Source organism: Tachyglossus aculeatus, chromosome 2 (genome assembly GCF_015852505.1).
Source record: "Tachyglossus aculeatus isolate mTacAcu1 chromosome 2, mTacAcu1.pri, whole genome shotgun sequence".
NCBI lineage: Eukaryota > Metazoa > Chordata > Mammalia > Monotremata > Tachyglossidae > Tachyglossus > Tachyglossus aculeatus.
In genome coordinates, this window is record NC_052067.1 from 62,267,799 (window position 1) to 62,282,218 (window position 14,420).

The following is a 14,420-nucleotide window of genomic DNA, read 5'->3' on the forward strand; positions in this document are numbered from 1 at the left end:
GAAGGGGACCAAGAACTGACCCTTGAGGAACCCCTACAGTAAGGGGATGGGAGGAGGAGCCCATGAAGGAGACTGAGAATGAAATACACTTGCTCCCCAGGTTCTACCTCCAGCCAGTGGCCCCAAAAGACCTGACTGCACAACTGTAGGATGGTCAGAAGACACCAGGCAAGTTCACCAAACCCTAAATACACATGATAGACCCAAATGCTACTGCTATACACCTTTATGTACAATGGAAGCGGTGCAGCCCAGTGGATAGAGCACAGGGCTGGGGAGTCGGAAGAAACTGAGTTCTAATCCCAGCTCTGCCATTTGTCTGCTGTGTGACCTCGGGCCAATCACTTCACTTCTCTGTGCCTCATCTGTAAAATGGGACTTAAAAATGTGAGCCTCATGTGAGACATGGACGGTGTCCAACGTAATTAGCTTATATCTACTCCAGGCCTATCCTCTGACCATTGGAATGCTGGGAAGGTGGTAGCTTTTTGGTCCTACCTGGACTGGCAAGGAGAAAAGTGTTCTCTCTTCTAAGATTTTTTACAATAATATTTGTTAAACACTTACTATGTGCCAGTCATTGTCCTAAGTGTTGTCCAAATCATTTTGGACATAGTCTATGTCCCACATGGGGCTCACAGTATTAATCCCCAGTTTACAGATGAGGTAGCTGAGGCAATAGAGAAGTGAAATGATTTGCCCAAGGTCACACAGGAGACAAGTAGTGGAGCCGAAATTGGAAACCAGATCCTCTGACTCCCAGGCCCACGTGCTATATACACTAGGCCATGCTGCTTCTCATTAATTCCACCAATCAATGGTACTGGAGCACCTACTGCATGCCAACCCATAAACTCAAATGCTTTGGAGAGTATAATAGAAGCAAAACACATGTTTCCATCTAATGACAAAAATTAGACAGGGAGGACGTGAGGAAGAACAGAGATACAATACGTAGTACTGCAATTAGGTCAGTATGAAGTACAAGGGCAACTGAATGTACAATTTAATACAGACATGTATTTAACTTTATGAAATTCTAAGTGTGAAGGCATGAATGTGAAAATGACAATAGTGGCTCTTGGGCTGATACAACTTGGAACATTGGGAGTTAAGTGGGGAAAGTTTCTGGAAGTGGTGGGAATTTCAGGTAGATTTTAAAGGGAGAGCAAGTGGAAAATAGGGTACAATGAGGAAAATGAGTTTGGGAGGGGCAAAAAGTACAAACTAGAGAGTAATGAGTAATTTTCATTTAGTCTTGTACTCTTCATTTATCGCTAGAGTCCCTTTGCACATATACATAATGTATTTTAATGCCTGTCTCCACCTGTAGACTGTAAGTTCCTTATGGGCAGGCAATATACCTACCAACTACATACCTACTGTACTCTCCCACGTGCTTAGTACAGTGCTCTGCATACAGTAAGTGTTCAATAAATACCAGTCATTAATGGATTAAATGAGTGAAGAGGTCAGATTCAGCAAAATGGAGAAAGCTAGTGATAATCTTCAAGCCATGGGCAAAGACTTTCTACTTAATGCAGATGAAGATGAATGGCCATTAGAGGTTTTTAAAGAGTGGAGAGATGTGGAAGTTGAAGACAATCAAAGCAGCAGCAGCAGATAGTATAGACTGAATTGGGGGAGAGGCTGAAGTCTGGAAACCCAGTGAGAAGTTTTACGATGAGAATCTGAACCAGGGTAATCTCTGTTAAGATAGAGACCAAGGGGCGGATCAGGGAAGTGTTTTGGAGGAATAATTGGCAGGATTTAGCAGTTAACTGAATGTGACTGAGGAGTTGAGAATGATAAGTAAGGTCACAAGCTTTGGGATGAGAAAGGATGGTAGTGTTACTTACAGAATTGGGAAATTAGGAGGAAGGAGTTTAGGAGGAAAGAGGAAGGGAAGATTGGTTTTGGCCATACTGACCCCTCTGAGATGCTGCCAAGATATCCTGGTGGATATATGGGATTGAAAAGTAGAAGAGAGGCTGGGGTTAGAGAAGGAGGTGCAAGATTCATCAGCAGAGAGGAGGTCACTGCAGCCCTCCTTGAGAGAGTGGAGAGCAAGAAGAATCAGGGATTGTAACAACAGTAATAATAATAATAATAATAATAATAATAATAATAATAATAATAATGTTATCTGTTAAGCACTTACTATGTGCCAGGCATTTTGGATACAAGCACATCGGGATGGACATAGTCCCTGCCCCATGTAGGTTTCCCAGTCTCAGCCCCCACTTTACAAATGAGATAACTGAGGCCCAGAGAAGTGAAGTGACTTGCCCAAGGTTACCCAGCAGACACGTGGTGCACCTGTGATTAGAACCCATGACCTTCTGACCCCCAGACCCATACTCTATCCACTATTCCATGGTGTTTTTCTTTCCACCACACAATTAAGCACTCAGAAAACACTATTAACCGATATGCCAATCAATCAGTGGTGTTTATTTACCACTTAATGTATGCAGAGCACATACTAAGTACTTGGGAGAGTACAACAGAGTTGGTAGACATGTTCCCTGGCTACGACGAGCTTACAGTGTACAGGAGATAGATCTTAATATAAATAAATAAGGAAGAGAACCAGAATAGTACCTGTGCCAGTGAAACCAAGGGCCAATCACACTTCCAGGTGAAGCGTGTAGTGAATAGGATTAAAAGTGGCCCACAGAGAAAAGAGGATTAGGATACAGTAGAGCATGTAGGACTTGGCTATGGGAAGATCACTTGTAACCTGGGAGAGTGAAGGGAGTGAAGAGCTAAATGTAATAGTGCCAGAAGAGATTTGGTCAAGAGAAAGTGAAGAGAGAGCACAACATTACTCAATCAGGGATATTGGATGGGAATGGAAGGAGAGAGATTTGTCATTTTTCTTTTGTTTATTTTAGACAATGTTTTTTTCTATTTCTTTGGGAGTTCATTCCCCCTTACACTGGATTGGAAACACCCAGGGGCCAGAGACCGGATCTACATGTATGTCATGTTTCCTTCTTAGCACTTACTACAGAAGCAGTGTGGCTTAGTGGATGGACCATACGCCTGGGAGCCAGAAGGACCTGGGTTCTAACCCCAGCTCCACCACTTGCCTGCTGTGACCCCTCAGGAAAGTCACTTCGCTTCTCTGGGCCGCAGTTACCTCAACTGTAAAATGGCAATTAAGAGTGTGTGAACCCACTGTGGAACTGTGTTCAACCTGATTATCTTGTATCTAACCCAGTGCTTGACGCATAGTAAGCGCTTAACAAATACCATCATTATTATTATTTAAATAGGGTCCAATACAGTCCTGGTCCTACTTGGGCCTCACGGTTTAAGTTTCCCTAACTACAGAAAGGCTTTGAGGGGCTAAAAGCACAAAGCAACTTGACCCAGCTAACAGCATCCTGCCCTAAAAAGGCATTTTGCCTCACCGTGCTCGAGTTCACCTTTGCGTGGTAACCCATGGTAAATACGATTGAATGAATGAACCCAACTGTTCCCATAGATGCCACATTAACGAAGGCTCGGTCCCTCACCTGCTCCGTCTCCACAAAGTTGGCCACGTGTCCGTCGTCGTCCACCCCTCGGATGTGGAAGCGGGCCCCGGCCCGCGCGCAGCTGATTCGGGAGATGAGGCAGGCTTTGGCCTGCTTGTGCGAGGCGTAAACTGTGCGCACGTGGACCACGCCACAGATCACCTTCAGCAGCCAGTCCGAGCAGTTCACTTGGCAGTGCTCCAAGGGCACGTGCAACAGCTGGTTCCTGCAAAAGTCAAGCAAGGCGAGAGGTTGTGGTGCTTGGCATAGACATGGGAGGAAGGAACGGGACCCCTCTGCCTGGTATGGGCAAGAGAGCTACTCTAATTTCCCTCAATAATAATAATAATAATACTGTTGGCCTTTGTTAAGCACTTACTGTGTCAGGCGCTGTACTAAGCGCTAGGGTGCAAATCAGGTTAGACATAGCCCTGTCCCATGTGGGGCTCCCAGTCTCAATCCCCATTTTACAGATGAGGTAACTGAGGCCTGGAGAAGTGAAGTGACTTGCCCAAGGTCTCACAGCAGACAAGTGGAGGAGCCATGACCTTCTGACTCCCAAGCCCATGCTCTATCCACTATGCCATGCTGTTTCTCAAGCAATTGGTCTGTACTTTATTCACTTATATTAATGTCTGTCTCTCCCTCTGGACTGTAAGCTTGTTATGGGCAGGGAATGTGTCTGTTTATTGTTATATTGTACTCTCCTAAGCACTTAATACAGTGCTCGGCACACGGTAAGTGCTCAATAAATACCACTGACTGACTGACCACTTCCTCCCTTCTCACCATATCGAGCTGACAGATGATACTGGGAGTGAAGCAGCATGGCCTAGTGGAAAGGGCATGGGCCTGGGACTCAGAAGACCTGAGTTCTAATCCCAGCTTTTTTTTAATGGTACAGGTAAAAACACTTACTAGGTGCCCAGAATTATACTTAGACTGTGGGCCCCATGTGGAACAGGGACTGTGTCCAATAGACATATAGCTAATACAGTCACTCATCCCATCTAGCCTGCATTTCTGCATCAGCCTCCTTGCTCACCTCCCAGCCTCCTGTCTCTCCCCACTCCAGTCCATACTTCACTCTGTTGCCCGGATCACTTTTCTATAAAATCTTTCAGGACATGACACCTCACTCCTCAAAAAACTCCAGTGGCTGTCCAACCACCGTTGGTTTTAAAGCATTCCACCACTTTGCCCCTTCCTACCTCACCTCGCTACTCTCCTTCTACAACCCAGCCTGCACACTTTGCTTCTCTAGTGCTAACTTTCTCACTTTGCCTTGATCTCGCCTATCTCGCCGCCAACCCCTAGCCCACATCTTGCCTCTGGCCTGGAATGTCCTCTCTTCTCAAATCCAAGGAACAATTACTCTCTCCCCCTTCGAAGCCTTTTTGAAGGCACATCTCCTCCAAAAGGCCTTCCCAGACAAAGCCCTACTTTTCCTCATACCCACTCCCCTCTGCTGGGCCAGACTTACTCCCTCTGTTTTTCCGCCCTCCCAGCCCCACAGCACGTATGTACATATCTGTAATTCATTTATTTGTATTGATGTGTGTTTCCCCATCTCTAGACTGTAAGCTCCTTGTGGGCAGGGAATGTGTCTGTTTATTGTTACAGTGTACTCTCCCAAGTGCTTAGTACAGTGCTCTGTAAACAATAAGGGCTCAAAAATGAAGAATGAATGAATGAATAAGTAGTATATCTATCACAGTCCTTTGTACTATATTTGGCATGTAGTAAGTAAATATCACAATTTGTCTTATTATTGTTATTATTATATCTACCCCAATGTTTGTCACAAGCCCTAACATATTAGGAATGTTTGATAAATACCCACAATTATGATTATTACTATTGATCAGTAATTCACATAATTGACCAGGCCTGGGAATAATTAAAAAAAAAATAATTGCTCCTGCCCAACATTCCATCCCTTTCCATCCCACCTCCTTCTTCTGCTGTTATGGGAGTGGGGGTAAAATGGGTAGGAAACAGCATTTGGCAGCCTCCCTGACCCCAAGGTCTCTGACTGCTGTAGCGAGAGTGATCATAATAATAATAACAATAATATTTGTTAAGTGCTTAAGATGTGCCAGGCACTGTACTAAGTGCTGGGGTGGATACAACCAAATCAGAGTGGAAACAGTCCCTGTGACACTTGGGGCTCATGGTCTCAATCTCCATTTTACAGATGAGGGAACTGAGGCCCAGAAAAGTGAAGTGACTTGCCCAACATCACAAGGCAGACAAGTGGCAGAGCTGGGATTAGAACTCATGACCTTCTGACTCTCAGGCCCGTGCTCTATCCACTATGCTATGCTACTTCTTGCAGGATTCTCTGCTGCACAAAGCCAGCAGCCTGGCTGGAATGTAAAAGCATCATGTACAATTACTTCTGCAAGCTACAACATGAGCGTTGAGTTCTGGAAGACAATCCTTTCAGAGTAGCCATTGAGTCACTGGAAATTAACAGGTTAGGAGGTAGATGGTTTGAAGATATCACCTTGATGGATAACTTCCAGCACAAATTCCTATATTAACATGCTCAACTCTAGCCAAATGCTTTTCATCCTTACCGCTCTTTAAATTTTTTTTTTGTCTTATGCTGTCGAGTCATCCTCGACTCATAGCAACTCCATGGACACACCTCTCCCAGAACACCCCACCTCCATCTGTAATCCTTCTGGTAGTGTATCCATTCAGTTTCCTTGGTAAAAATATAGAAGTAGTTTACCACTGCCTTCTTCCGCACAGTAAACTTGAGTTTCCACCCTCGACATTCTCCCATAGTGCTGCTGCCCAGGACGGGTAAATTTTGACTTCTAGCAGATTGCCTTCCACTTGCTATGTCTCTATTTGACTCTCCCTCCCATAGCCAAGACTGGTAGGGTAGTGGAAACTCTGCAGGTGTAATCCTGAGAGAGTCTTTCAAATTTTAGCATATTAAAAAATGTCAAATTGCACAAACACATAGAAACCCTAATACTGTAGGATATAGCACAGAAAAATCTGAGGCAGACGTTGGGAAGTGTAGCAAGATATCACCTTGATGACAAATGTGCCCATTTCTTCTTACACTGAATCTTCAGGCACCCATGTGTGGATCATGTTATACCAGAAAAGACTGGTATCCAGGAATGAATGCTATCTAATTCTTCCATTGTGCCGTAACCAAAACATGTAATGAAAATATACATGACTGCACTGTAATTTCCTCATCATTTACTTGGGAAATCCCACTTTATTTTTTAATGGTATTTATTAAGCACCTACTGTGGGCCAGGCATTGTACTAAGCAATGGGGTATATACAAATTAAAACCCCCGGCCCACGTCCTTCCCCTGGCCTGGAATGCCCTCCCTCTGCACATCCGCCAAGCTAGCTCTCTTCCTCCCTTCAAAGCCCTACTGAAAGCTCATCTCCTCCTGGAGGCCTTTCCAGACTGAGCCCCCTCCTTCCTCTCCCCCTCCCCATCCCCCCCGCCATACCTCATTCCCCTCCCCACCGCACCTGTATATATGTTTGTACAGATTTATTATTCTATTTATTTTACGTGTACATATTTACTATTCTGTTTTATTTTGTTAATATGTTCTGTTTTGTTGTCTGTCTCCCCCTTCTAGTCTGTGAGCCTGTTGTTGGGTAGGGACCGTCTCTATATGTTGCCAACTTGTACTTCCCAAGCGCTTAGTACAGTGCTCTGCACACAGTAAGTGCTCAATACGATTGAATGAATGAATGAATGAATGAATGAGGTTGGGCACAGTACTTGTCCCACATTGGGCTCACAGTCTTAATCTCCATTTTACAGATGAGGTAACTGAGCCACAGTTCATTTCCTGTAGAACAAGATACAGGGTGGGGTTAAGGAGCAAGAGTTTTAGGTGACATTGTCCTTTCCAGGGTACCCAATCTTATTGAGAGAGATTTAATCAGGGGTACTCATATCCAGGCTGGAGGGATTACTTTACCAGATTGAATCACTCACCAGTAGCAGATGAAGAGTCAAAGCATGACAGACATACAGTTAAGCACATTTGCCTGCTTGTTTAGGTGACATTTCGGACAATAATAATAACAACTGTGGTATTTGTTAAGTGCTTACTGTGTGCCAGGCACTGTACTAAGCACTGGGAAGAATACAAGCAAATCGGTTTAGACACAGTCCCTGTCTCACATGGGGCTTACAGTCTCAATCTCCATTCTCAATCTCTAAATGCGATAACTGAGGCCCAGGGAAGTGAAGTGACTTGCCCAAGGTCACACAGCAGACAAGTGGCAGAAGCAAGATTAGAACCCATGATCTTCTGACTCCCAGGGCCATGTTCTATTCACTATTCATTCATTCAATCGAATTTAGTAAGCACTTACTGTGTGCAGAGCACTGTACTAAGCGCTTAGGAAGTACAAGTCGGCAACATATAGAGGGTCCCTACCCAACAACGGGCTCACAGTCTAGAAGATGCCATGCTGCTTCTAAGGGTAGGCAAGCAGAATCTTGGGATGCCTCCTGAATGGATGCACATTTGGGGGAGAGGAGGAATTTGAGGAGGCAAAAGGGGAGGTGGAGGAAAAAGAGAATGATATATCTAGGTGGTTAGCAGCAACCCCTGGTGGAAAAAGCATAGTATTGAGGGAAATTGTGTGGTGTAGTGGAAAGAGCCCAAATCAGGGATCCAGGAGATCTAGTAGTTCTAGTAGTATATCTAGGAGTTCTAGACTCAGCTCTGCAACCAGCCTAACATGTGATCTTAGGCAAATCATCATCAATGGTATTTATCGAGTAATTACTGGATACAGAGCACTGTAGTAAGAGAACAATACAAGAGTCAACATGTCTATACAGACATATTCACTGCCCTCAATGAGCTTAAATCACAACTTCTCTGTGATAAAAATACCTCCCTCTCCCTACCTTCCCAGGATGCTGTGTGTAAAAGTCATTCAATAAATCAATCAATGGTATTTATTGAGGCTTACTATGTGTAGAGTATTGTATTAAGCGCTTGGGAGAGTACAACAGAATTAGCAGATACGGTTCCTGCCTATAACAACTTTACAAATGAGGTAATTTATGTGAAAGTGCTTTGGAAAAACTAAATGACCTCTGTAAAAGCATGTCATTTTTAGCACCTCCCCATTTTTTTAGGGTATTTTTTAAGTGCTCACTATGTGCCAGGCACTGCATTAAGCACTGGGGAAGATACAGGCTAATCAGATGGTACACAGTCCATGTCCCACATGGGCTCATAGTCTTAATCCTCATTCTGCAGCTGAGGTAACTGAGGCTCAGAGAAGCAAAGTGACTTGCCCAAGGTCACACAGCAAACATGTGGTGGAGCCAGGATTAGAAACCAGGTCCTTCTGACTTCCAGGATCTGTCTATATATCTAGTAATAATAATTATTATTATAATAATTATAGTATTTGTTAAGTGCTTACTATGTGCCAGGCATTGTATTAAGTGCTGGGGTGGATACAAGCAAAGCAGGTTGGGCACAATCCCTGTCTCATTTGGGGCTCACAGTCTCAATTCCCATTTTACAGATGAGGGAAATGAGGCACAGAGAAGTTAAGTAACTTGCCCAAGGTCACACAGCAGATAAGTGGCAGAGCCAGGGTTAAAACCCATGACCTTCTGACTTCCAGGCCCGTGCTCTATCCACTACGCCTTGATGCTTCACTGCTTCTCTATTACTGCTGGGAATGGGATAGTGGAGATGGGACAATGACTAACAGAACTGAATGGAATAAGAGGACTCCCTAATCAACACCCTTCAATCCCCAAACCAGTATAGCCTGGCGGAGATACTCTGACAAGGAACTGTCTTGCATTTCCTCCTGCCTCCGGGACATCTCTACTTGGATGTTCTACTGACGCCTCAAATTAAAATTTCCAGAACAGAGCTCCTCATTTTCCCACCCAAACCCCATCTTCTCCAAGACTTTCCTATCACTGTAGATAAGACCCTTTTCGCTGTCTTAAAACTCTGTAACCTTGGCATTACCTCAACTGATCTCTTTTAATTTAACCTCTATATTCACTGTCACCAAATCCTGTTGATTCACCCATTACAACAACTCTAGAATCTACCCCTTCCTCTTCACATCCAAACTGGCTGGTCCAATCACTTATCATAGTCTGTCTTAACTACTGCAATAGCCTCCTCACTGACCTCCCTACCTCCTGTCTCTCCCCTCTCCAGTCTATAGTTCACTCTGTGGCCTGGATCATTTAAAAACAAAGAAGTGGCCTGTCCATGCTTTTCCCATTCCTCCTGGCATCAATCAATCAATGGTATTTAATGAGCATTTACTGTACGCAAAGCACTGTATTGAGCCCTTGAAAAAGTACAATATAACAATACAACAGAGTTGGTAGACACATTCCCTGCCTAGCTTAGAGTCTAGAGGAGGAGAGAGATGTGAATATAGATTACAGATATATATATTTGTGGTGTGAGGTTGAGGGAGTGGTGAATAAAGAGAGCAAATCCAAGTGCAAATATTAAACAGAAGCTTAAGGCAGTCAATCAGCTCTCTCCCACTCCATCTCGCTATCCTCACACTACAGTCCAGCCACACACTTCTCTCTTCTAACCCCAACCTGGATCTTGATCTCGCCTGTGTTACACCCACAACCTGGTAGTGATTATGGTATTTGTTAAATGCTTATTCTGTGCCAGGTACTCTACTGATCACTGCCCCTGCTCTCTCCCCCTCTCTCCAGGCTCGCATCTCCTCCTGCCTTCAGGACATCTCCATCTGGATGTCTGCCCGCCACCTAAAACTCAACATGTCCAAGACTGAACTCCTTGTCTTCCCTCCCAAACCTTGTCCTCTCCCTGACTTTCCCATCTCTGTTGACGGCACTACCATCCTTCCCGTCTCACAAGCCTGCAACCTTGGTGTCATCCTCGGCTCCGCTCTCTCATTCACCGCTCACATCCAAGCCGTCACCAAAACCTGCCGGTTTCAGCTCCGCAACATTGCCAAGATCCGCCCTTTCCTCTCCATCCATACCGCTACCCTGCTCATTCAAGCTCTCATCCTATCCTGTCTGGACTACTGCATCAGCCTTCTCTCTGATCTCCCATCCTCATGTCTCTACCCACTTCAATCCATACTTCATGCTGCTGTCCGGATTATCTTTGTCCAGAAACGCTCTGGGCATATTACTCCCCTCCTCAAAAATCTCCAGTGGCTACCAATCAATCTGCGCATCAGGCAGAAACTCCTCACCCTGAGCTTCAAGGCTCTCCATCATCTCGCCCCCTCCTACCTCATCTCCCTTCTCTCCTTCTACAGCCCACCCCACACCCTCCGCTCCTCTGGTGCTAATCTCCTCACCGTACCTCGTTCTCGCCTGTCCCGCCATCGACCCCCGGCCCACGTCATCCCCCGGGCCTGGAATGCCCTCCCTCTGCCCATCCGCCAAGCTAGCTCTCTTCCTCCCTTCAAGGCCCTACTGAGAGCTCACCTCCTCCAGGAGGCCTTCCCAGACTGAGCCCCTTCCTTCCTCTCCCCCTCGGCCCCCTCTCCATCCCCCCATCTTACCTCCTTCCGTCCCCACAGCACCTGTATATATGTATATATGCTTGTACATATTTATTACTCTATTTATTTATTTATTTTACTTGTACATATCTATTCTATCTATTTTATTTTGTTAGTATGTTCGGTTTTGTTCTCTGTCTCCCCCTTTTAGACTGTGAGCCCACTGTTGGGTAGGGACTGTCTCTATATGTTGCCAACTTGTACTTCCCAAGTGCTTAGCACAGTGCTCTGCACACAGTAAGCGCTCAATAAATACGATTGATGATGATGATGAGTAGATACAAACTAGCTTGCACACAGTCCATGTCCCACACGGGGCTCACAGATTATCCCCATTTTACAGATGACATAACTGAGGCCTATGAAAATTAAGTGACTTGCCCAAGGTCATACAGCAGAAAAGTAGTGGAGCTGGGATTAGAACCCTTCTGACTTTCAGGCCTGTGATCTTTCTGGAAGGCCAAGCTGCTTCTCTCCCCCTTCAAATCCAAGAAACTACCACTATCCCCATTTTCAATGCCCTAAAATCTTATCTCCTACAAGAGACCTTCTCTGACTAAGCCCTCATTTCCCCACCCTCTTCACCCTTCCCTCTGAGTCATCTATGTACTTGGATCTGTACCTCTTAAGCACTTCGATACTCACTCAACTCCAAGCACTTATTTCTATACCCTTATACACGCACTCCCTTGGTGACCTCATTCGCTCCCACGGCTTCAACTATCATCTCTACGCTGATGACACCAAGATCTACATCTCTACCCCTGCTCTCTCCCCCTCTCTCCAGGCTCGCATCTCCTCTTGCCTTCAGGACATCTCCATCTGGATGTCTGCCCGCCACCTAAAACTGAACATGTCCAAGACTGAACTCCTTGTCTTCCCTCCCAAACCCTGCCCTCTCCCTGACTTTCCCACTTCTTTTGACGGCACTACCATCCTTCCCGTCTCACAAGCCTGCAACCTTGGTGTCAACCTCGACTCCGCTCTCTCATTCACCCCTCACATCCAAGTCGTCACCAAAACCTGCCGGTCTCAGCTCCGCAACATTGCCAAGATCCGCCCTTTCCTCTCCATCTATACCGCTACCCTGCTCGTTCAAGCTCTCATCCTATCCCGTCTGGACTACTGCATCAGCCTTCTCTCTGATCTCCCATCCTCGTGTCCCTCCTCACTTCAATCCATACTTCATGCTGCTGCCCAGATTGTCTTTGTCCAGAAATGCTCTGGGCATGTTACTCCCCTCCTCAAAAATCTCCAGTGGCTACCAATCAATCAACCTGGGCTTCAAGGCTCTCCATCACCTCGCCCCCTCCTACCTCACCTCCCTTCTCTCCTTCTATAGCCCACCCCGTACCCTCCGCTCCTCTGCCGCTTATCTCCTCACCGTGCCTCGTTCTCACGTGTCCTGCCGTCGACCCCTGGCCCACGTCATCCCCCAGGCCTGGAATGCCCTCCCTCTGCCCATCCGCCAAGCTAGCTCTCTTCCTCCCTTCAAGGCCCTATTGAGAGCTCACCTCCTCCAGGAGGCCTTCCCAGACTGAGCCCCTTCCTTCCTCTCCCCCTCATCTCCCTCTCCATCCCCGCCATCCTACCACCTTCCCTTCCCCACAGCACCTGTATATATGTATATATGTTTGTACATATTTATTATTCTATTTATTTATTTATTTATTTTACTTGTACATATCTATTCTATTTATTTTATTTTGTTAGTATGTTTGGTTTTGTTCTCTGTCTCCCCCTTTTAGACTGTGAGCCCACTGTTGGGTAGGGACTGTCTCTATATGTTCCCAACTTGTACTTCCCAAGCGCTTAGTACAGTGCTCTGCACACAGTAAGCGCTCAATAAATACAATTAATGATGATGATGTTGCTTCCACTATCTATAATTTATTTCAATATCTGTCTCCCTCTAGACTGTAAGCTCCTTGACAGCAGAGATCATGCCTACCAAATCTACTGCACTTTACCTTCCCAAGTGCTTAATGCAGTGCTCTACACACAGTAAATGCTCAATAAATATGCTTGCAAGGCTGATACTCTCTCAAGCCCTTGCGATGGGACAGCATTCTGTCCCCAGTAAGTGCTCAGTAAATACCACTAACTGCCCTAGGATTGCCCCAGGGCCTGCTCCCACCAGTTGCAGCCCCCAGAATTCTACCAAGGTTCAGAGTCCCCAGTGGTTCCAAGGCCTCTGTGGAAGAACTGCATTGCTACTCTAGGGGCCCAAAGGCCTGGAGCTGCCCCAGATTTTAAAGATGCTCTAGTCCCAAAACAGAGCTAGCCCAAATCTGACCAAGCTAGTCGGACTTACTGTCACCAGAACCAAATTCCAGGTTGTCTGGTGCCCACATGTCCCAATTTTCAGGGCTCCATATCTGTCCCTGCCTTGAGCGAGAGCTGTTAGGGTCCCGTTTTCAGGCTGGCTAAAGGGAGGGGCCTCTCAGTCATGGCAGCACAAAACAGCAGGGAGACAGAGGATGGAGATGGCTATCTAGAGCCATTTCAGTGGAAAGTGCCATCATTACCGCTGTAACTCCCCTGGTCCCTCTGGGGCTGTTTGTGGAAGTGTTTTGAGACAGTGCTTCTTGGTTGTAACCACAGGAGCTGCATAGGGGTGGCCCTGGTCCAAGAGGCCCATCTCGGAATCCCAACAGCCCCATTGATAAGAGTCCAGGATAGGCCAGGCCAGCTGTGGCCTGGCAGAAGTGGCAGCAGCCTCAGTTAACCAGCAGGAGGAAGTGGCATTCATTCATTCATTCATTCAATCGTATTTATTGAGCACTTACTGTGTACAGAGCACTGTACTAAGCGCTTGGGAAGTACAAGTTGGCAACATACAGAGACAGTCCCTACCCAACAGCGGGCTCACAGTCTAGAAGGGGGAGACAGACAACAAAACAAAACATATTAACAAAATAAAATAAATAGAGTAGTAAATTAAAGTAAAATAAATAGAGTAATAAATATGTACCAACATATATACAGGTGCTGTGGGGAGGGGAAAGAGGTGAGGTGGGGGGGACGGGGAGGGGGACGAGGGGGAAAGGAAGGAGGGGGCTCAGTCTCGGAAGGCCTCCTGGAGGAGGTGAGCTCTCAGTAGGGCTTTGAAGGGAGGAAAAGAGCTAGCTTGGCAGATGTGCGGAGGGAGGGCATTCCAGGCCAGGGGGAGGACGTGGGCCAGGGGTCGATGGCAGGACAGGCGAGAACGAGGCACAGTGAGGAGGTTAGTGGCAGAGGATTGGAGGGTGCGGTCTGGGCTGCAAAAGGAAAGAAGGGAGGTGAGGTAGAAGGGAGCGAGGTGATGGAGAGCCTTGAAGCCAAGAGTGAGGA

The 14,420-nt window shown here is 46.2% G+C and overlaps 1 protein-coding gene across 1 annotated transcript in view; it reads right to left on the bottom strand.

The window, feature by feature from the left end:
• The window catches only part of SYNJ2 (synaptojanin 2), a 151,818-nt gene that overhangs the window by 89,948 nt on the left and 47,450 nt on the right, over window positions 1-14,420 (bottom strand). Inside the window, 1 exon segment of the mRNA XM_038767874.1 lies at window positions 3,525-3,750. Within this exon segment, the coding sequence (XP_038623802.1) occupies window positions 3,525-3,750 (226 nt within the window).